The sequence below is a fragment of the Symphalangus syndactylus genome, chromosome 12 (genome assembly GCF_028878055.3).
Source record: "Symphalangus syndactylus isolate Jambi chromosome 12, NHGRI_mSymSyn1-v2.1_pri, whole genome shotgun sequence".
Taxonomy (NCBI): Eukaryota; Metazoa; Chordata; class Mammalia; order Primates; family Hylobatidae; genus Symphalangus; species Symphalangus syndactylus.
This window is the reverse complement of record NC_072441.2, coordinates 73,130,372-73,154,371: the sequence shown is the minus strand read 5'-3', so window position 1 is coordinate 73,154,371 and position 24,000 is coordinate 73,130,372. Positions and strand designations below refer to the sequence as shown.

At 43.4% G+C, this 24,000-nt stretch overlaps 1 protein-coding gene across 36 annotated transcripts in view; it reads right to left on the bottom strand.

Moving 5' to 3' along the window:
- Nucleotides 1-24,000, bottom strand: part of LOC129472117 (myomegalin) — a 239,400-nt gene that overhangs the window by 17,203 nt on the left and 198,197 nt on the right. For 9 of the 36 annotated variants that reach the window (XM_063625854.1, XM_063625850.1, XM_063625856.1 and 6 more), the window contains 10 exons: nucleotides 17,684-17,916; nucleotides 13,855-14,290; nucleotides 12,822-13,014; nucleotides 12,134-12,253; nucleotides 10,420-10,948; nucleotides 8,414-8,649; nucleotides 7,358-7,409; nucleotides 6,062-6,285; nucleotides 5,258-5,410; nucleotides 3,079-3,264 (listed from right to left, as the gene is read on the bottom strand). In XM_063625854.1, coding sequence (XP_063481924.1) covers nucleotides 3,079-3,264; nucleotides 5,258-5,410; nucleotides 6,062-6,285; nucleotides 7,358-7,409; nucleotides 8,414-8,649; nucleotides 10,420-10,948; nucleotides 12,134-12,253; nucleotides 12,822-13,014; nucleotides 13,855-14,290; nucleotides 17,684-17,916 — 2,362 coding nt within the window. Of the gene's footprint in view, nucleotides 1-3,078; nucleotides 3,265-5,257; nucleotides 5,411-6,061; nucleotides 6,286-7,357; nucleotides 7,410-8,413; nucleotides 8,650-10,419; nucleotides 10,949-12,133; nucleotides 12,254-12,821; nucleotides 13,015-13,854; nucleotides 14,291-16,841; nucleotides 16,845-17,683; nucleotides 17,917-22,317; nucleotides 23,953-24,000 lie in introns of those variants that run through there. The other 27 variants (XM_063625859.1, XM_063625866.1, XM_063625864.1 and 24 more) reach the window with 12 other exon arrangements.

Below are 24,000 nucleotides of genomic sequence, written 5' to 3'. Positions count from 1 at the left end.
AACTAACCAGTCAGTATGTCCGTTCCACTTTGGAGTTTTTCAGAAGAGAAAGGGGATATGAAATCAAGCTGGATATGGTGGCCCCAGTTCCTCCAGACAGAAGAACTCTTTGCTGAGGCTGGGGAAGGGCCTATGTAAGGCAAGTATTTATTTGGATCCCATCCAACATGACTCAAGGAGCTGCAAAATGTCATCACTCCTGTCTAAAGAATCATTGAATACTATACCACAGAGGCAGGTAGGACCTTTCATTTCATAGGCTGATACTTTCATAGATCCTTTGAAAACATAGGCCTTTCCCTTGAGCCCTGTCATCTTCACTTCTCTGTAAAAAGAAGCCCAGCATGGAGGAGATGAGGAAGGAGGTGGGCAGAGACACAGTTTAGGAGAAAATTCAGAAGCCTGCTTTCTTTCAGGGATTATGAACATGGGCAGCACAACAGACAGGTAGCTCCTCCTAAGCAACAGGAGTGAGGTCGTTGTTTCTTCCAACCAAGCCAAACTCCTCGGAGGGGTTAGTGTAATTGCCACTAGCTAGTTTTTAGCCCTACGTGTAGCTGGTTCTCAAATTTGGGTACATACTGGAATCACCTGAGAAAGTATGGAAACATACTGATTCCTGGATTCCAGAGATTTTGCCTTAATCAATATGGGATACATCTTGAACAATGGATGTTTTAAATTCATTTTAGGTAATTCTAATAGGAAGAAGTTTGAGAAGTCTTGTCATGAGTCTCTCTTCCAATTTGCAAAATACTAGATGTTCAGTAGGATCACTTAGTTAAGGAAGAAGATTAAAGCACCTACATTTTAGAAGGGATGCAACAAATACATGATTTCCTACCTCTTTCAAACTGCCTTCAACCCCATCCGAACGCAAGGCAAAGGGGGAAATCAGTGGTTGCAGATAGTCAGCTTACTTTTTAATCAAGGCCATGTGAGGTTTTAAGTCTATCAGTAACAATGATCAGTATTCTCATGTTCCAGTCCCTTGGCCACACAATACACAGCACATGCTCTAAACCATGCAAAGATTCCATACAGACTCTTGCACAAGATTTTAACCCAGGGACCTGAGAGGCCACCATGCACCATCGTCCACATGGAAACTTGGCTCAAAGCAAACAATGAGCTTGGATAAGCAATGGTCCCTTGGAGAGGACCTTGACTTCAGGTGGAGAAAGAAAGGGCTACAATCTTCCTCATCTAGGCTGGGACCATTCAAACTCCAGTCAATGGCCTCAGACTTGATGTAATTCCAATTTAACCCAAAACAACAGCCCCTTTTTCATGGACAGTGCTCTCCTTCCATCCTTCCGTTTGGGCAAAGACAAATGGACAAATGTGGAAAGATAAAGGAAAAGGAGGCAAGAGAAAGAAATGGAAGCTAGAAAATACTCTTGCCATTTGTCATGGGGCACATTTGTTGCCCATTCATTGTTGGTGCCAGAACTGCTAAAATAACAAGTTTTAGGTCAGAAACAGCAGCACCTCCTACTGGTCTCTAAAGAGAGGGAAAAAATTGTTGCAAGGAGTCCCCAGAGTTTGATCAGCTGAGCTCAGCTCCATACTCCAAGCAGAATGGTGACAAAGCCATCCTAAGTAGAAAAGATATAACAGAAACATGAAACCTGGAGCAGAAGACCAGATTCAACCCCATCTCTCCCACTTACGAGTAACCTTGAACAAGTAACTTCACTTCCCTGAGCTTTAGAGTTCCCTGCACTAGACAAAGTATCCATTTCCTGGGTTGACAAAATAAATAGGCTAGGCTGGGTGCAGTGGCTCATACCTGTAATCCCTGCACTTTCAGAAACCAAGGTGGGCCGATCATTTGAGCTCAGGAGCTCTGGACCAGTCTTGGCAACACGGCGAAACCCTGTCTCTACAAAAAATACAAAAATTAGCCAGGCGTGGTGACACACACCTGTAATCCCAGCTACTTGGGGGGCTGAGGTAGGAGAGTCGCTTGAGCCCAGGAGGTAGAGACTGCAGTGAGCCGAGATCGTGCCACTGCACTTCAGTCTGTGTGACAAAGTAACACCCTGTCTCAAAAAAAAAAAAAAAAAAAAAGAGGAAGAAGGAAAGAAATATGCTGGTCCACATGACATTTGGGGCTATAGGGAGGGGTGCAAATTCTTGGCTGTTGTCTTGCATCACTAGAAACTTCTGGCATGGTGACCCTATCAGTCTCTGGCTCACCTAAGCTTCTTTACAGGCAAAGAAAGTGCCTGACAAATGAGTTTAAGTTCATTCAAACTGCTTTCTAACTGTTGTGCTTAAGGTGCTATGAGAGAGCAAATTCATGTGAAGGTTTGTTATTTCTTTCTAAGCTATCAGTGACCACCGGCACACTAAATTTATGATGAGCATCCAGCCTACAAATACATCAAAGCGTTTTCTAAAAGGTGACTGTCCACAGTCTACATAACTACATAAGATCAATTATCTTTGGGAGTCAGAGGATGGGATTCACAGTCAAATGCCATAGCTGGTGCTGTGGTTCTAAGCTGCCTACGTGTCACCTGTCCCAGGGCAGGGATGAACCCTGTGCAGTAGGAAAAGGGGCTCATCATTTCCTCTTCTGAATCCCTCTGTCATTACCCTTTTTGCTCCAACCTAATGATGTCAGGAACTAAACTTGATTAACAGCATTTCACAGCAGAAAAATAGAATAGCCACACAAAGGAGCCCACTGAATGTGGCCATCTTTTTCTTGGCCACTTCATCCTGCGTAGGCAAAGCATAACATCTCTCTCCCACCCCCTACCAATGAGCAGTCCACCAGTCTGTCAGGGATTCAGCATACTTGGTGGTATCCAACACTGTCTACAGTGTGAGAGCACCAGGTCTAGAGCCTCGTGAACATATCTACCTGTTAAGTGATGAGACATACACACCACAGAAATAACAGTAAATACATTTCCAAAAAATAAGCAAGCAGAGCTTTCCCTCACTCTTCCATTGGTAAACGTGTACCTGTGTTGTTTTTTTAAACTCTGCCATCCAGCCCGAGCCATGCAGAGCAACACAGTGTGGGGCTGCCAATCGCAAGCACACAAATGCAGAAGTGCTCACTTTCTCCCAACTGCTTCTGCAGCATCTGTAGCTCCTGCTGAGCCTCAGCCAAGGAGACCACCGGTGTCTCACAGCAGCCAAGGAGGGGAGGGCCAGTGGGGCTGAAAGGCAGGAAGCTGGATGGAGCTGAGGGCAATGGTGCCTGAGGAAGGCTAGCCAGCTTGGGTATGGAGTGAAAATGAAAGCCTAGGAACAGAAAGTTAGGGAGAAAAGAGACACATCATCAAGAGAAAATGAGAGGAAAGAATGGGTAAAAGATTGAGAAGGTAAAAGCATTCCCTGACCAGATATCACCCTGCAGAGTGGCTATCACCTAGTGTGGTACAGGATGAGACAGCCAAGGGTGACCATTGCTACCAGAGGCTGGCCTGGCTGACCTTCCCTCTTCTCCCCTGCCAGGGCTATCCTACATACATCCTCTGTGTTCATCTTGAAAGCAACTGGCTAAAGAAGGTAAGGTGGCATTATTGAGCCCCACCCCAGCAATCCTGGGAATGGACAAGTCAGAGAGCCCGAATGCTCTCAAGGGCCCCTGGGGCTCTGCTCCCAGCATGTATCAGTCCTTGGCCCTGGGACAAGACTCTCTACCTAGAACTCCTGACAGCATCAGGTCCCATCCTGAGTAGGAGAGATGTGAACAAAGGCTGTGGGGGAAATTTTCATTACTAGTGCATGCAGTTCAGGACTCTGATGGAAACAAACTTCAGAATTCCAAATCAACGTGTTCATTCACCAAATTAAAAATAGATGCTTTGGTAGAGTGGCTTAGACAAAATGGCTTGCAAACCGTTCTGGGCATTTAAATCACATAGCAAAAACTTCTAATATATGTAGATTCTTTAGGCCTTCTTGATTCTGTCTAGGCCTTAATGTAGACTTACAGAATTATAAATTCTTGGAACATGAAATTTGCATTTAAAAAAAGTCTTCCCTGGTGATCTTTAGGCAGCCCATCTGCAGACAGGTTTTTAGAAACCCTGGCAAGGTTCAATGTTTAACATTGTTTCCTCTTCCCTAAAAGCAATTAAAGGGCAGGTAGCCAATGGAGATGGAGCAGAAACCAAGGCTGACCCGTAGAGAATGTCTAACGTAGAAGACAATGATTACATCCTAAAACACATCCCAATGGTGCTGGCACCATTTCAGATCAATACTGCAAATACATTCAAATCGCCAGGTAACACAGCCCAGGCATTCTTTGAGGAGGCATTCTGATTTTTAAATCCTCTGTTCTTTATCTTCTGCTCTGTTTGAACCCACAACATTTAAGCAGATGTCTACAAGTCTGGAAGCACAGCTTTTCCTCATGATTCTGGTCCAGCTGCTGCCCGCTCTGGCCTAGAAACTTTGAAACCAGGCTCAGGAAGCATTGGAACACTTCCTCTTCCTTAAGATTTTGGTTGAATTGCCTTCAGGGAAATGAGGGCAGCAGAAGAAAGCACTGTGCTTTCTGGGAGCACCTCTACTCAAGTCAAACCTCACAACAAACCACACTGAAGACAGCCAGCCAGCATGGTGGGAGGTAGGAGGAGAAGACAAGGTTTGCCTTTTCCTTGCCATCCCTGGCACAGGGCTGTGAATGAGCAGTGTACCCTTTGGCAACTAAGCTGGACTCGTAAATGAAATGCAACCCTTTAACTGCCCCCAATATATGCACTATGTACATATCAAGGACTGCCAATCCATTCATACATCCATTAATGGTAACGTACTATGAACAGAACCTTGTCTGAGGCTGTTCTCAGCATCCTTGGCTATGAAATAAGTAGGACTACTTCTTGCAGAGGATCTCCATGCAGATTTAATGGCTAATGCATACAGTGGATCAGTAGATGTGAATTTCTTTTCATCCTATGGCTGTTGCAATCCTGGGAGAAACATTTTGCCTCTTTGCTCCCAGGATAAAATGAGAGAAAACCAATAAAAATGTTTCTTTTTAAATGGTTAGCCAACTACTGGTCAAAGCTGATATGCAGATCAAAACCTGATGTGGATTACTTATTTTCTAAAATATTTTCTTAAATAAGACACAATTGGCAAATGAGGATGGTTTCTCGATTCTGTCTAGGTTTTGATGCATTTAGGCTCCTAACAGTCCAAACCTCTGTCATTGAAGAAAAGTCAAACAGGCAGCAGAGAAAGAGGAGTTGAAGCTTCTACCCCACTGGCTGTTGCATACCTGAATGGGCCTGGTTGGCCTCCTTGGGGGGATTCTGGGGAGTTGGCAAGCTGATGGGGTTACTGCTGGATTCGGCCTTAACCCCCTGAGATGCACTGGTTGATGATGGTTTAGAAGACAACACAGCAGAATGACTCGAATGATGGATGGAATCTATAAAACCCATGAATGAAAGAAAACGTTTGATGTTCTACAGAGAACTGGAATCCTGGCCTTCTATTTACCCAGGGGTACCAGGGCTAGAGTCTTGCTTTCAGGGAAAGAACCAAGCACAAGCACTGTTAGCAGTGTTCATTTTCTTGCTTGCAGACAGCTCCTATAGTGAGGCAAACCACCTTAGGGATGATAGCGGTACTCTGAGCTCTGAAACATGAAAACGGCAACTCCAAAAATATCAGGCAAGACTAGCAGCATCTGTGGACACCCACATATACTTAGGGAACACTGCTCAGGAATAAGTATCAAGATCATTGTAGGAGAGATGAAGGAGGTTTTCCATCTTAAAGAAGATCTATCTGACAGAGTCACTGAGGAAGAAGAGTCTACCGTGATCTTCTCACTCTCCCCACAATGGCTGACCTTGTGCCCAACAGCATGTACATGCCCATGGAGGCCAGGGTGACAGAGGTAACTTGTAGAGTCAGGTGCAGAGCAAAGATCCTGATCCACTGGTGCCTGTGCATGGCACTTGGCCCCACAGCCATGTTCAGCCTGATACACACCATGGTGGAGCTATAAGGCCTGTTTCCTGAGGTCTCCACTCAGCCTAGACAAGGTTGGTACCACTCAGAAAGTGGAGGCTACCTGAGTGACTGGGAGAAGCTTTCTTCTCTTCATAGTGTGTGTACTCGCTGGCTATGTCCATGTCAGAGCAGGCTTCCAGCTCATCAGACAGGAAAGAGGTGCTGCTGGGAGAGCGGTGGGAGTCAGACAAGGCATGGCTGCTAGAGGGTGTGAGGGACTGGGCATCCAGTTTGGCCTGCAGGACTTCAATCACTTTCTCCTTCTCCTGCAGCTCCCTGCTGAGCCTGGTGGGGAGAAGGGGGACAACAGGTAAAACTAAAGTCATCGAAACCAACCTGTTCTGACTATGGCTCATAGGAAAAGCCAAGTAAGCCAAGGGGACCATGCCTGCAGAGAATTATGGAAATAACCCACCTCTGCTTAGGGATGGAGCATAGGTGGGGTATAGATGGAGAGAGAATAGCTACCCAGTGCTCTGGCCACATAATATGCTGAAGACAAGCAAAGACATAGCTAGCCCTCCTTTTAAGGCACTGATGCTTAATGTATGATCCCTGGAACAGTTGCAGCCTGCGAACTGTTTGTTACCATCTCCAACAAGACAAGTATAAAAATTGAAAGCAAGCATTGAGAAACGCAGAACAAACCATTGTTCCAACATCCAAGGGCATGATAAGTGGAATCATGTAGTTAACTGAATTCAAACCATGTATGTTTCTATGATGGATTAGAAATAAAAACAAAACAAAACAAAAAACAACACTGTGTCCTTCACTACAGATATTTTCAGAAGCATTTATGTAGTCTGAGACACAAGCACGACACAAAGAACCCCAACTAGTGGCTACAACGGACTCTGAGCCCGTATTTCATTGATCATTATATGAAGCAACTCACTGAGAACTGGGTCCTGAGGCACTGCAGCCTCCTGGTGATCGACACCATCTAGGCCTCTTTCAGCAGGTCCTGTTATATGATTCCTTTTTTCCCCCAGGGCAATTGAGCGACTATTAAACTGGCTGTCAACCTAACTTTGGAAAAAGCTCATCCTACTTATTAAACACACAGTAGGAAAGCAGGACCCTTACTGGGGCAGAAGACTCTTGAAACCTAGTAAGTTCACTTTTAGCTCAGACTGTTTCTAGGTTACTAAGCCTGGAGAATTAATGTGCCAATGTAATTCAACCAAAAGGGAAGAAAGAATTTAGTTAAAAACAACAGTGAGGTGTTCAATGAATGCAAGAATTCAATACATTCAGCAGTTTCCTTTATTACCCTTGATTTGTGAAGTTGCCGCCACCCTTGACCCTTTGGGCCTCAGTCCCAATCTCTTTCCCAGAATCTCCTCTGAATTACCTGAGGGCCAATGGCTCAAGTCCAGCTTGATCTTTCTCACTTTTATGATCCTCTGCAAACCAAATTTAGAAAGAAACAATAAGAAATTAGGCTGGTCCCACTTCCCGCATTACAAACACAGGAGCATATCTGGAGACAGAGTAGTGAGCATTTCACGTGTGCCTCCAGAACAGTTATTCTGGGAGGCCTCAGCTTGTGTCTCTAGAGAAGTGACCCCACTGTCCCTGACCTGCCGGTCACCATCATGACTTCCTCTGCCCTAAATCAGGGTAAAACATTTAAAATGTCTTTTGTTCCATTAATCATGAGGCCCTTGCCCAGCTGCCCTGTGGGACACTCCAGCCTCCATGTCCTGCTGCAGACTAGCTCCCCAGTGCATATGCCCCACCACAGCTTTCATGCAGAACCTGCACTGGTCTCTGAGGAGATGACAAGAAGCCCTGCCCCACCTCTGCATCTGCCACCAGGTGGTGGGCTGGGTGGCTCCCAAGTCTGATCCTACTTTACTCCCTTGGATATTCTCTGGAAATTCCGAGTAGAGGACCCCAATAATAACCAATGTAGCCCTTGAACTACTGCAGCCAGTGCCTAAACCATGTATAAAAGAGCATGGCGCTTTATCCATATGTGGAGTACCTGCACGTACATTACCATGCCGTAAATGGAGACACCACAAGGATAAGGTATTTAGCGAGTTGGTGGCAGCATCCAGGCCAGAGCTTGAGTCTTGTAATTCTTGGTTCAGGGCTCTTCCTCCTATAACTAAGCCCTGCCATCTCGTGTCCCCTACTCCCTCTTAGCATCAGATAGATGCTGCCCCTGCCCCACAGGTCACATTCCATGAGTGGTGAAGTTTCTATAGTTGTAACCATGGCATCTCCAGCCCTGTGTGTTCTTCTCCATGCTCCCCACTGAGCAGTCTTGATCCAGTATTAGCCCCAGGAAATGAAATAGAAACAGGACGTTAGGATAAAAAGTTGCAGTGGAGATGTGGCCACCAGGGGCTGGAACTGTGGGGGTGACTGAGAGTATTCCAAAGCCCTGTGGCCAACTTACTGGTGCTGAGTTTGCTGGTGAGCCTCTCTGTCAGCTGGCTTCCCTGGGCGAGTTGCTCCCGGAAGCTCTGTCCCAGGTAGTAGTCAATGTCATTGCTCCTTAGGAGATCCTCAAAAGATTTTACTGTATCTTTTGCATGCTGGGTGATAAGATAACAAATACCTCTCCCTTCTCGTATTTTTTGCCGTAGGTAAGACAGTTCCCGGGCCTGATCCTGAATCAGGGAATCATATTTCCTAATGCAGGACAGAAGAGGAAAGAGTAAGTATGGAAAGAGTGGATGCTAAGTTATGGAGTTATGGGGGCTTCTGTAGAGATTTCTATGAGAACGTCTCTAAGGAACTCCCCCAGGCTGAATTCTGGCACATAAGCCATAGGAGGTATTTAAGAGTAAATTCTACCCTGATAAAGTATTGTATTAAAAAACTTAGTATGGGCCGGGCGTGATGGCTCATGCCTGTAATCCCAGCACTTTGGGAAGCCGAGGCAGGCAGATCACAAGGTCAGGAGTTTGAGACCAGCCTGGCCAGTATGGTGAAACCCCACCTCTATTAAAAATACAAAAAAAATTAGCTGGGCATAGTGGTACATGCCTGTAATCCCAGCTACTTGGGAGGCTGAGGCAGGAGAATTGCTTGAACCTGGGAGGTGGAGGTTGTAGTGAGCCAAGATGGCACCACTGCACTCCAGCCTGGATGACAGAGTGAGACTCTGTATCAAAAAAAAAAAAAAATTTTAGTATGCCACTGCTCTTCAACTGTTATATATGTGTTAATTATATGTCCCTAGATAAATCATAAGGTCTGTGAGAATAAACATGGTTCTGCATTTTACATCCCTTACAGCACCAGTATCACACAGATTCACAGCAGTTACTCAATGAATAATTAGAATCATTTCATCCTAAGTCTAGATAGGACCTTTCATGTCTTCTGTTTTAACCACCACCTGATGCCTGAATTTCTTCTATGTTATGATACTGTGGCTGACTGTTTTTTGCAATGATGGCCATCACATAAACTCTCATACCATCAACTGATGGGGCCCAAAACAAGAGACCCTAAGTGAGAACCACCCAGCTGAGCCCAGTGAAACCATAGAACCATGAAGCATAATAAAGTGTTGTTTGAAGTCACTAAGTTTTAGAGTGGTTATTACTTAGCAATAGATAACCAGGACACACCAAGATGAATGTCTGTGTTTTCAACACAAAGTATCAATAACACTTATAACTATGGCAAATAGCATTGAGAGCTTAATATATGCTAGGCACTATTCTAAGCACTTGTATTAATTCTTTTTTTTTTTTTTCCCAAGACACTCTTGCTCTGTCACCCAGGCTGGAGTGCAGTGGTGCCATCTCGGCCCACTGCAACCTCCACCTGCCAGGTTCAAGTGATTCTCCTGCCTCAGCCTCCCAAGTAGCTGGGATTACAGGTGTGCACCACCATGCCCAGCTAATCTTTGTATTTTTAGTAGAGATGGGGTTTCACCATGTTGGGTAGGCTGGTCTCGAACTCCTGACCTCAGGTGTTCTGCCCACCTCGGCCTCCCAAAGTGCTGGGATTACAGGCATGAGCCACCACGCCTGGTCAGCACTTGTATTAATTCATTTAAACCTAATATCCACCCTTTGAGATGGGTTCTCTTATCATCCTTATTTAATAGGTAAGGACAAAGGCTTAGAAAGGTTAAGAAGGTTGCATGGGTAGTAAGCATCAGAGCTAGGCAGTCTGATTCCAGTATTACTACTATACTATACCATCTTTACTAATATATCCCTAAGAGGAAATCCCTGAGACCTGGTATCTCCCAGGTACTGGAACATCATCCTATGCCCTCCTGGTTGCCTTCCTGTCTTTTCCACAGACCTATTCTACCATTTCAATCAGTGTCCCTGTGAATACACAGACATGTTCTTTCTTCCAACTGCCTGAGCTACCCTATGCCAAGCACGAACTTACACATTTTCAATCAAGAAAGTGCCCAAACAGTGCCATCCTTACCCAGGCCACGAGGCTGATCTCAGCTCCTCAGCCAGCTTCCCTTCTAGTCCATTTTTTGGGAGCTGGGCCTCCAGCTGGGATACTCTCTGGATGAGACTCTCCAGGTCCTTTTTGGCCTGAAGCCTTGGAGAGTAGAAAGCCCCAGTGCCATCAGACAGCCACCCCTCATCCTCATCAGGGACACTATGAGGTGAATACCCCTCCAAGGTGCCAACAGCTCTCAGCTTCCGGGGTCTTTCCAGACTAGATGAATAATCACTTGTAACTGAGAGGGACCGGACCCGGCTCTTGAGGTTTTGAATGACCTTGTTGGCATTCTGCAGCTGGGCCTTCAGATCTTTGATGTCCTTTCGTAGGACCAAGATGTTTTCTGACTTTCCATATACCCGGAACTCTTCCTGCTTCCCTAGCTGGTTCTCCAAGGGCTTCCTCTCGGAGGAACTAGCCAGTATTGGGCCCTGGCGCCCCTGCTCAGAGCACAGCCCCTCCATCAGGACCATTTCCTTGAGGCTGTTGTGCTCCTCACACTCTGAAAAAAGACAAAGATGTCTTCCTAAATAAAAGTTGGATGTGCTGTTGTGGCCATTGCCTTTGAGAGGAGGCAGTTTTGGTCATGAGGACAATAATTACTAGGGAAAAAGTTGAAGTAGTACTTTATTCAACCCTGACACTGTACTAGGCATTCAAATACAATATTTCTTATCCTCCTTATACCTACAAGTTTGGTTTCATCACTTTCTGTTTTTACTGACTGGGGAAACCAAAACTTAAAGAGAGGTGGTAAACTAGCTTGTTCTAGATCACTCAAACTAGCACATGGCAGAGACAGAATTCAAATCCTCCAATGTCCTGTGTTCATTCCACACACACTGGTGTTTCTTAAGACATTAACACGGCCTTATCTATTTAGGATGGCCACAAGAATGTAGGACAAGCTATTACTGCATGCTGAAAGTTTAATGCTTTTTAAATTTTACTATAATTTAAAAGTTTATTGGGTTACAACTGTGTGAAAAATAGGCATAGGAAAATAAGACTTCAAATAAATGTATCAGCATGTTAACATCAGTGTATTAGGGCAGTGGTAGTCAGAATGAGAACTAATCCATGGCATTTTACCAGATGCCAGGCACTGTTCTAAAGCATTTTATAAGAATTTACTCATTTAATTGCCATTAGTACCTGATGGGGTAGGTAGTTCCTTTATTACTATTTTAACATATGAGGAAACTGGGGCATAGGAAAGTTTTCAAACTGGGATTTGAACCAACCAGTCTGGCCCCAGGATCTTGTCTCTTAACTGCCACACTACACTGCCTCAAGAATGAGAGAGATTGTGTTTTTCTTCTCTTCTGGTTTTCAATGTGGTGGGTGGCCCTATAGTTGTAGTCTTTTTATAATGCAAAACAAAATTATTTTTAACTTATAGTTTGCATGTTTCTAAAACCTTATCTGGTCTCTAAGTAGGCCTTAGTATTTCTATAATAATCAGTTGAATATAATTTTATATTATTATTATTATTGTTATTAGCAGTATGCCAAAAACTAATTGTAGGAATTCAAACTTATACTCAGCCTCATTTTGGGTAAGAGTTCTCCTATTAACCTCCTGTCTCCTCTTCCCCAATACTTGTCAGGTGTGGAATTGGCCAACAGCACCCAAATGTGACAGCTGACTCCAGGGACGGGTAAGCCCCACACCCTGTGCTCTTACCGGGACTGGTGGTTTCCTCCCGTTCAGCCTCATTCTCGCTTCGGCCACAAGTCTCATAGCCCAGGTCCTGGAGGTCCACCTGGACCTGCTTGCTGTCCTGCTTCACCAAGGATTCACCTGCTTGGGAAGAGAAGCAGTTGTTACAGAATGTCTGAATTTCCCACATATGCCCTCAGCCTCAATGGCACATACCCTAACCTTTTTGGGTACGGAGGGCAGATCCACAGTGGGAGAGAAGCTTCTCTGAACTGGTGGGAGAAGAGACCACTAGCTCCAGGAAGCAGAATTGCTTTCCACAGGAGGAGCCTGCATTTGCCATTATCTCCCCTTCAGATAACCCAGGCTTTAGTTGGGACCAGATATCTGTAAGTCAGGGATTGTACACTATCATCTCTAGCAGCCCCACTGAAGCTGGCAAGTGCTTTATCTGCAGGGGTTCAATCAATGTTGAATGGAGCTGAACTAATTTAGAGTCCCAAGACCCTAGACCTGTACTGTCCAATAAGGTAGTTAGTAGCCACATATGGCCACTTTATACTACATTAACTAAAATTAAATAAAACCAAATGTCCAAGTTGCACTAGCCACACTTCATGTGCTCAAAAACTACGTTATGTCAGTATAGAACATACAGAACTTATAAGACACACAGGCTAGTTTTCTTTACTAGTAAGTCCTAGTTACTTACCAAGCATAACTCTGTATTTCTCCAGCTCGTTAGCCTGAGCAAAGACAGTAGCTTCTGATAGCAGCAGCTTCTCCTGGAGATCTTGATAGCGTTGTTTGCATTGTGACAGCTGGGAGCGCAGGTGCTGGGTGGACCCTGGTAGGCTAAACGCTGACTGAGGCCCAGGGTCACGAGGCTGGGACTGGTTATCCAACTGTGAAAGGGGCCAATACAGGGATCAGGACAGTCTGAGGTCACCCCCATGCAGTGACGACCACCACCCCTTCTGAATCCTGTGGACTTTACTCAAGTCTGTCACAGCACTTCTCATGCCATTTGGCAGTGACTTCCTTTCCCGATGGAGCCCCTGGAGCGCTGGGATAATGTTTTCTTCATATCTGTATCCACAGCACACAGCACAGCGCCAATCATGTCTACAGAGGAGCTTCAGGAAATGTTTTCTCACTGCTCAAAAAGAGAAGGGGTGGAACCCTCCACTCATCTCCCCTCACATTGTGTCCCATTGATTCTCTCAGAATCCCTGTATTCTCCATTTTACTGAATCTTCAGCATGGCTCCTTCCCTAAAGAGGATCCCAATAACCCATCTGAGGCCCAGAAACAGACACCTGTGATGAGCTGTGACAAAAAAATGGCAGTGATAAGGAAGGGATGTCATTACATACCACTTGTCTGGGCTGCCTCATAACCTGATGCATCCCTATGTTACAGCAGTTACCACATCCTGTTAAAATTACCTGTTTGTGAGCCATCTTTTCTGACCATATTAAGTATCTCATGGGCAGCCATTAGTTTTATTGCCCCATGCCAGTGCCTAGTGTGTTATCTGAAAAATTAAGTACTCAAGAAATATTTATGTTATAAAAGCCTTTCTAAAGGCTGAATATAGGCAGAATATTACTATTATTGTTTGTGGTACAAAGAAACCCTTCTCTTGGTACCTCCTGATTCATATGGGAGAACGTTTTAAGGTAAACACTGTCATCTCGAGCCCTTCTCCAATTGTTTTTCATTCCATCTAAGCCCACACTTACTTGGTGGGCATCCACTGTGAAGGTAGCCCCAAGGTCAAGGCTCTGGGGTCTGGGGAAAGGCCTCACAGTCACATTCCCCTCCTCTTGGTGTTGGTGCTTCCCAGGAGAACCAACCAGTTCTGTGTTTATTCTGTCGATGGTGCTGGTCAGATGCACAAGGAGCTCTGGAGTAAGTTTACTATTCCCTTCCTTGCTACTCAGCACAAGTTGTTCTTTGAGGAGGTTGATGATATTGTGGGCATTCTTCAGTTTTCCCTGGAGCTTTCTGAACTCAGCCTGAAGGCTACTCTCACTCAGACCCTCTTTGGCTACCACAGTCTCAACCATCACCTCGCCCTTCTCCTTGTCTTCCTCGATCTCCCATCCATCAGACATTGCTTCTCCCATCTGCTCTTTCAGCTCTGCATTCTCAAGGCAAAGGCTCAGCATGGTGTTCCTGCAGGAAACACACATAATTGAGGGCTAGGTCTGGTCCTGACCACAGTTCCTAATAGTACCTCTTACCAACATCTCAGCCCACAATAAACTCAGACATACCCCAGAGCATGAAGCAACTCGAGACCTACCACAGCCCCCTAATTTTATATACAAGAAAGCCAAGGCTCAGGAAAAGTAAGAGACTTGTCCAAACTTCCACAGCTTCTTGGTGGCAGCACCATCACTAGAAACCTTGGATTCAAGACATGCAGGCCTGTTTTCTTTACTTGTGTGCCACACAGCCTCATATGTTCTAATTTCTAGTAGCCTCTGGAATAAACAAGGTACTTACACCGTTAAAAAATAAGACCTTTTCCGTAACAAATTTATTGTTATAAATTTTACAGTTCTATTATTTATCATCAGTCAGTTTCAAACCATTGGGACTTAGTAAGACAGAATAAATAAATAACACTAATCAGAACTATTAATACAATCAAAATGTACTTAGATAATTGTTTGCTTTATGTCTGGCTCACGTGATAGAGATAACCTTCTTGAGAGCAGGACTGTCTCTGTCCTTTTCACCCCGTATCCCCAGTGCCTACACAAGTGCCTGCCACATAAATCATTCATATTTGTTGAAGAAATAAAATTGACCAAAACAGCTAATTTGCACCAAGACATTCCAGATAAATTCTTTCCACAACAACAAACTCATACTAGAGTTGAGTGGAAGCAAACATGGCTGTAACAAGTCTATTCACTTAACTTTTTTGAGCCTCAGTTTCCTTTTATATAAAATAAGGATGATAACACCTAGTGGAGTTAGCAGATGCTTAAATGAAATTGCATATATGGTATGGCTAGCTCAGGGTCTAACAGGGAAGTCATGCAATCCCTGCTGTACTAGCTGCAGACCTGAGAAATACCAACAGCAGAATCCCATAAGGTGCTTGTTAAAAAAGCTGTAGAGCTAAGGCCTATGAATCCACATTTTACTTAAGTTCCACAGGTGATTATTTTATTTTTATTTATTTATTTATTTTTGAGACAGAGTCTCACTCTGTCACCCAGGCTGGAGTGCAGTAGTGAGATCTTGGCTCACTGCAAATTCCACCTCCTGGGTTCAAGCAATTCTGCTGCCTCAGCCTCCCGAGTAGCTGGGACTACAGGTACGCGCCACCACGCCCAGCTAATTTTTGTATTTTTAGCAGCAAAGGGGTTTCACCATGTTGGCCAGGCTGGTCTCGAACTCCTGACCTCAGGTGATCTGCCTGCCTTGGCCTCCCAAAGTGTTGGGATTACAGGCATAAGCCACCACGCCCAGTCCACAGGTGATTCTTAAGCATGCTAAACTGAGAACCCCTGAGCTAGAGGATGCACAGGAAATGGGTAATTCACAACTTGAAGGATCAGCAGCACGCTATGCACCTAGATTGAATTTCTCAGAATCCAGGAGTCTTGGAACCTAGAGCAGAGCTTGTCTGGTGTGTTTCTGGAAGGAAAATAGGACATAGGATACAGACAGACAATCTATGAGATAGTTTCTCAATAAAGAAAAAGGGGATAGGTATTTTATCAAAACTGGGATGTGGAAAGGGATAAAGAGGGCGCATGTGTATATGGAAAAGAATATTTAATAGTATGTTGTAACTTCATGTTAAAAAAAAAACTGATGTTTTTAAATACAAACAAATAAAAGAAAAACTCAACAAAACCTTCTTGAAAGGAAGAACAATGCATTAGATTCTACCTTCTACAGTATAAGTGATTCTGTAGGTTGGGTGGAGGGTTGAACAAATCAGAGTTTCAGGTTAGTAACTCTGAGGACAAAGGAAAGTAATCCACAGGGAAATCTACAGATGGTTTGACTGTAGGTTCAACAATAGAATCAAAAGAGATGTACTGTTCTTACCCATGACAACTCAATTAAGTTTACACATACAAAAATTTAAGTAAAATAATATGCTTTAAGTAGAACTTAAGGAAAAAGTTATTATGATAATTCAGAGCAAAAGAATCAGCACTTAGAACAATCGCAAGAATTTTAAAAAAATTGTTTGACATTTAGCGAGTTAATGGGTGCAGGAAATCAACATGGCACATGGATACATATGTAACAAATCTGCACATTGTGCACATGTACCCTAAAACCCTAAAGTATAATAAAAAAAAAAAAATTGTTTGACAAAGTATATAGTATAGAAGCAAGGTTTAGATGTTAGAAATTGGGAGCCACAGACTATTATGCAACCTTGAGCAAGTCACTTGAAACTTTCTAGGCCTGAGTTTCCTCAGCTATGAAACAAGGACATGAGCTAGATGCTTAGGCCCTTTTCAAAGTGCTAACATTATTCAGGGAAATTTAAGTGGTATGTAATATGCAGGGAAACAACAGGGCATGATTTAGAAGTTGTACAGTGTACTTTAAACAGGCAGTGATGATTATAGTCCTGGGAGTGAATGAATACATGGATCAGCCCTACAGTATCAGCATGTTCTCCAAGGAACTTTTGACAAAAAGCCATCAAAGACAGAGTGGCCAATCTAACCAATGAATGAGCTACCTGCTATTTTTGTAAAATTACTAAAGCAGCAGAGATGATTAAAATTGATATTCCATGATTGAAGGACTTATGAGTGAGAGCTGAGAAGAGAGGGAGGGGCCTCTACACAAACCCTCCAGCCGGGCGCGGTGGCTCACTCCTGTAATCCCAGCACTTTGGGAGGCTGAGGCAGGGGGATCACAAGGTCAGGAGATTGAGACCATCCTGGCCAATACGGTGAAACTCCGTCTCTACTAAAAATACAAAAAAAAAAAAAAAATAGACGGGCGTGGTGGCGGGCGCCCGTAGTCCCAGCTACTCGGCAGGCTGAGGCAAGAGAATGGCATGAATCTGAGAGGCAGAGCTTGTAGTCAGTGAGCCAAGATCTTGCCACTGCACTCCGGCCTGGGCGACAGAGAGAGATTCTATCTCAAAAAAAAAAAAAAAAAAAAAAAAAAAAAATCCCTCCTCCTTCGTGAACTGTTCTGGTTCTGTATACAGCAGTGAAACATATTAGGTAGCAGGGATTCCTTATATGTTTCAGTCAATTAAAAACAGCAATACTGGTCATGTAACAAGGAGGTTTCCACCATGACTGTCATATGTATGACTGGCAGATGCACAATAATAGTGGGCACTGTTATACTGAATTAAGACCAGGATTATTTGAATAACAGAAAGTGATTACCATTAGCCAATATTACTTAATCTAAAGAATTTGTAGAAATATTAATGCATGGAGCCTGGGATATGCACCAAGTAGCCCCTTGGCAGCACGGATGCCTTGGCTGCAGCAAGGCAAGGCCCTTGGCTGTGGTGCCTCATGACCCGCAAGCTCCCCTTCTCTGGGAAGAATGTCCTACCTGATGTGGGACACTGAGGAGAATCCTGCTTCCTCAATTTGAGCCTTTAGCTCCTTCAGTTCCTCCTCAGCTTTCCTCTTCTCTTCTAAGTGCTGGTGGATCTCAGCCCTCAGGTGGAGCATTTCTTCCTGAAGACACCTGTTACTGTCCCCTCCCATTGGGGAAGGAGGGGAAAAAGATGGGTTCTGGGTCTCCACAGTTGCCAGACTTTTCTCCAAAGCCACCTTGACGAGCTAAAAGAAAATCATGGTTTGAAGAAGTTAGGCCATTAAAGAGGACCCAAGAGAAACATGAGATTGCAAAGGCAGTTTTCAATGAGAACAAAAACAAACAAAAAAAGCAGATCTAAAATGAACTCCCTACCCAGAACCTCCTTAGTCAGGCATAAGGGCCCTGGGGACTGGTTTGGATGGGAGGGACACACCAAATGAGCAGGAGGAATTTCCCCATGGAGAAGAGGAGAATCCAGAGATGGTGAGGGAGAAAAGCACATAAGAAATTAAAACAAATGCAAACAAACGAGGTTGAAACAGGACTGGAGGGTGTGAATGTGGTGATTCTTCTCCTCCTGAGGAGACAGAGTCCTGCAAGTTTTCTCACAAGTCAGGAAGCTTCATCAGCTCTGCAACACTTGAGTCCTGGATGGCGGGAGATGACGGCTTAAGATATCAGGGCGCAAAGCCTAAGGCTCTGCCTGTAACTCCGACTCCCTCAAGGACAGCTGAGAGGGAGGACTCAGGGCACTGGGGAAACAGTCGGCAGACACAGTTACAGAATTAGAATCAGGTGGAGCTACAGGGAAGACAACACCAACTATTTCATTGGCAGCAGAAGAATCACACTCTGCAGCTACTGGGAGGTGGAGGTGAAGCCACCCTGCCAAGCAGCCAACCTCACTTTTTGGTTATCATCTTTGTGCCGATGCTGCCAGAAAAACTCTCTCTACAAATCTTAGCATGTGGAAGAAACAGAGGCAGGAACAACTGCCCAGCACCTTTCTATTTCTCGAGGACACTCTTGAAGTTATTCATCAGTTTTAATTAAAGCAGATCTTATGGCTTTTCCTCAAATGGGAATTTGTCAACTTTTAGACTTTGTTATTGTTCATTTTGGGCTTATCTTTGGTCTTTTCCCATGCTCTTAAAAGTGTAGAAAGCAAAATCTGAGTGTGATAATCTACTTAGCATATGACTAATTACTTTAGTACAAGGAGTTCCTGCTTGTCTGTCCAATGTTAATCTTAATACGTCCCAATGTCACATTGGCTTCTTTTTCTTCTCAGTGGCAGCATTTGGAGCTTTTACTTGACCTCTGAATTTTCCACCCCTCCCCCACAGCTGTTGCTAAGTCATGTTTTCTTTTATCTCTATAAATATTGTGACTTGTAATTGTCACTTATAAATTCATTCTGGCTATACTGAATCATTTCCCAATTATCCAAGTCATCCAAATATTTGATGTGCATTTCCACAAATCATGTAGTGGCCCCCTGATTGGGGATGACTTGTAGAATTAATTATATGCTTTGTATCTCCATTCAGGTCACCAATACATTGAAGAGAACAGGGCCCAGAACAGCGTATATGGATCAACGATTGACAGAGCTGCTGGGGTTGGTGCAAAGCCACTGACTTTTGCTATTCCCCATAACAAAGTATGTTCAAATGTAGGTCACAGGTTTGTGGTAGGGTTGATTCACAATATGCATGTGCAATGGTGTTCGGTAGCATAGCAGTTGAGGTTGTGAGGACACGTGCACCGAGGTCAAAGAAGAAAGATCCTTAGACAAAGCCACTCAATTCCCAGGCACACGATCTTACTTGGACTTTGTGAGCCTGAGATTTGGAAGGCTCCTGGGAATGTCTGTCTCTAAGACTCTGCTGGCAGGCTTAATCAGGCTGGTGGCCATCTCCATATGTGCCCCCCAGCATTTGTGACAAAATAAAGGAAGGGGGACCAAATAAAACCACTTCTGAAAGCTTATGATCCCATCCCTTATTTAAACTATGTGATGTTGTCATTCTATATAAACTCTTTCCGAGTAACTTAACTAAAACACACTTTGCCATTAGTCTTGAGTGTGGGCACAGCATTATTCTTTTCTAGGCCTTAAGGGTTCCTTCTGCTTAAAAATAATGTCTAACTTTAATGAAGTTTACCCATTATTAAAATGCCTTCTGGATATATGTTATCTTGTTCTACTGGTTTCAATATACCTATTTTCTTTAAAAAGAAAAAATTATGAACCATGAATGTTAATACCAGAAAAACCTTAAGGTACATCTGATCTAATTTCCCACTTTAAAGTGAGAAAATAAAACATTGCCTAGGGATCTGATTTTTCCCCAGGCTAATTTGGGTTTTCATATTTCCATCTCAAAGTGGACTTTCTTTGGCTAACTTTAAGTTTTAATGTAAATGCCTGAAAAATAACTCAGGATCTAGCCTTTTCATTAGTTTTGATCATGTATGAAAGCAAATATTTATTTCCCCCAAATGAAACCCCAGGGCTTCCAGTATTTGTAGTGATAGTGTGAATCCATTAGGTCTATTTTTAATTATATCTCTCTTATTGTTTTTTTTTTTTCACATTTCCTAACTCACTTGTGATATTGCTTCATATAATTCAATTTTTTGTGCGCTGGGTTCCCATTTGCCCCACAAAGGCCTCTGTGCAAATCTGATATCCTGTTTAAATGACATTGTTTTGTTTTTACCCTATTGCTTTGTATCTGTCACAATGTTAAGTTAGTTCTCAACATTAAGGCATTAAAAATTAGCTTTTCTCAAATGCTCAGCATCACTAATCATTAGGGAAATGCAAATTAAAACCATAATGAATATCATCTCACACCTGTTAGAGTGGCATTTATCAAAAAGGTGAATGATGTATTAGAGATAATGCAGAGAAAAGGGAACACACACATTGTGAATAAGTATGTAAATTAGTACAGCTGGTGTGGAAAACAGTAGGGAGTTTCCTCAAAAACCTAAAAATAGAATCTACCCTATGATCCAGTAATCCCATTTCTGGGTATATATCCAAGTGAACTGAAATGAATATGCTAAAGGTATATCTGCACTCTCGTGTTCATTACAGCATTATTCATAATTTAAGTGAAGATGTAGAACCAACCTAGGTCCATCAGTAGATAAATGGGTAAAGAAAATGTAGCAGATAATACACAATGCAATACTATTTAACCTTAAAATGTCGGGGGAGAAGTCCTGTCATTTGTGACAACATGAATGAATCTGAAGGTCATTATGCTTAGTGAAATAAGCCAGGCACACATACCACATAAGCTCACCTATATGCGGAATCTAATAAAGTTGAACTCATAGAAGCAAAGAATAGAATGGTGGTTACTAGAAGCTGGTGGAGTGGGGAGGGAGAGTGGGGGAATTGTTGATCAAAAGTATTGACAAAAAGAATAGGTCTTAAGATATATTGCATAGCAGGGTGACTATAGCCAATAAAATGTATATTTCAAAATAAGAGTAAATTTCCAATGTTTCACCATCAAAAATGATAGGTAGGCAAGTTGACGAATATGTAATTAGCTTGGTTTAATCATTCCATATTGTTTGTGTGTATATACGTGTGTGTGTATATGTGTGTGTATATATATATATAATCATATCATACCCCATACATGTATACAATTACGATTTGTCAATCAAAACTAACTATTTTTTAAAAATAGCTTTTTTCAAGTTTATCATACTTCGTCTACTAATGTCTGTTCTTTGTATTTGAATCTTTATTTTTTTTCTTTAAGAGGTGGGGGTCTCATTATGTTGCCCAGGCTGGCCCTGAACTCCTGGGCTCAAGATATTCTCTTGCCTCAGCCTCCTGAGTAGCTGCAACTATAGATGCACACCACCTGGGCTTGAATCTTTATTCTTTTTTTTTTTTGAGATGGAGTCTCGCTCTGTCGCCCAGGCTGGAGTGCAGTGGCGCAATCTCGGCTCACTGCAAGCTCCGCCTCCCGGGTTCACGCCATTCTCCTGCCTCAGCCTCTCTGAGTAGCTGGGACTACAGGCGCCCGCCACCACACCCGGCTAATTTTTTGTATTTTTAGTAGAGACAGGGTTTCACCGTGGTCTCCATCTCCCGACCTCGTGATCCGCCCGCCTCGGCCTCCCAAAGTGCTGGGATTACAAGCGTGAGCCACCGCGCCTGGCCCGAATCTTTATTCTTGATTAACTTTTTCTCCATTACAAAACTTCATATAAAAAATGCAATGGTTGATTACTCTAGTTTCTTTCACAGCAATTTCATAGGTATTTATTATAGATCTTACATCTGCTTGAGAATAGAATTTTGTGGGAGATAATCTAGGGAAAATTACTATCATGGCCAGACTTGAGGCTTCCTGAGGTGGCTGAGTCCAAAACATAAGGAGGAAGCAACTTGCATTGGCCAAAAGGTGATTCTCACCTTGGAAGATAGACAAGGTGGGATGTGTCTGTTAGGGAAAGTGTATGAATGCTTGGAGTAAGAAGGGAGCTTGGTATCAAGCAAAAGTTTACCTTCCAAGGACATAAGAAGGAGAAGCTCAAAATCTACCTTAAGGGACAATTTTCCTGGAAACAAGCAAACAAATTTTGAGAATCTGGACACAAAACAGTTATGGCAAAGTAAGCTTTATTTAATTGGTAGCAGGAGAGTCACAACCTCAAACTCCAGAAAAGATGAAGTAAATTTGCAATGATTCCATACACCAAGATTCCTCCTACCCAAAGCTGAAGATGTATTTTCAAGGAAAGGTGATAGAAAGAAAAATGGTGCTTACTCAAGAGATTCTTCCACCCAGCAGGCATATACTTTGTCTATCATGAGTCAAGCCCTGATCCAAAGGCTTGTTAACTCATAATTACACTAAGCATCTCTCCTATGCCAAGTAATGTGGCAAGTATTGTGAGGGAAATACAAATGCCCTAATGTAAAAAGTTCATTCCAGGGTGGGCTGACCTTCTCAAAATGGCATCTGGTCAGATTCTCCATGCTAGGCTACAGGAAAGAAGGCTGAAGAAGCAGCAGCTTTACAAATCAGTTTGCCTACAATTGAGAATTAGAGCAAATGACTTGCAATACCAGGAGTACTTCAGACCATATCAATCAGAATCTGACTGTCTTCATATCTGTGTCTCCTGTTCATTTATTCTGAAGTTAATCCTGTCCCACAGTCATTATAACCATCAGTGACCAGCCAACCTCCCAATCTAGCTGTCTCAGAGTAGACATTTGTTCATCCTGAAGGTCCCTCTTTCTCACTCAAGATCCTCAATGAAGTCAGAGAGTGAGGACAGAGGGATCTGTCTGGAGGGACAGAGATGTATATAATTAAAGTCACAACCATCGGTAAGGAGGACTCAGGAGAAGCTGTTCAAGCAAAAGGAAAAGTGGAGCTCATGCAAGCACTCAAGGGAGCAGGGAAGGTCGGGTACAGCTAAAGCAACAAGAAGGTGATCTTACTATAAGAAGGTGATCCTACTACTATAAAGAAACGGTTGAGAATATGACGTATCCCAGACAACTACTCATGTCCCCAGGTGCCAAATCCCAAAAGATTTGAGGATGCTTATTTGGGCTCTTCTTATTGGTTGATTCGATGTCTCTTCTTTTTCTTATGCAGAAGACATACAGGCAGACCCAGAAAGCCTCATTTCTTGTTTAGTTTTCCTAATAGCCCCAAGAAAGCTATCACTGGAAAGTCCAGCTGCTTGTGCAGGATATCTACCAATGATTCACTTTCTCCTTAAGAATCATAGGCACAGTCCATCTAGGAGATGAGATTGCTAAATGGCATGGACAAAGTGGAGACATTATAGGAGTTCCAGTGAGTGCTTGTGGGATCACTATTGGTGACTTAATCTCTGAAGTCCAGATTATTCACTCTTGTAACATGCTAGTTACATCTACACTGATGGTGGGTGGAAACAATGTTTCAGCCTCAAGTTCTGAGGTTTGACAGGGGATTGCTGTTGAAGTACCATCTGCTGATCACTGAGTCACCAGGACCTCAATGGTTTGTCAGGTTGCATAAGGTTCTCTTTGTATAATGAGATTTCACTGAGAAAGATTATTGCTTTGGAAGCATTCCAATCTTCTTGGAGTTTCTTCCCAAGCAGGTCCTCCGCCCTGCCACCTCCCTGAGCAGCCCTTCGATGACTCCCTGTCTTCTGTGGTGCGTTTCAGTTCCAAAAAGCCCAAGGGGAATGTGTCCATTGTCTTGCAAGTAAAAATTCTTCTGAAGCTATAGCTACAGAGAATAAATAGGGGCAAAGGTGGGTAGGAGGGGGCAGGAAGC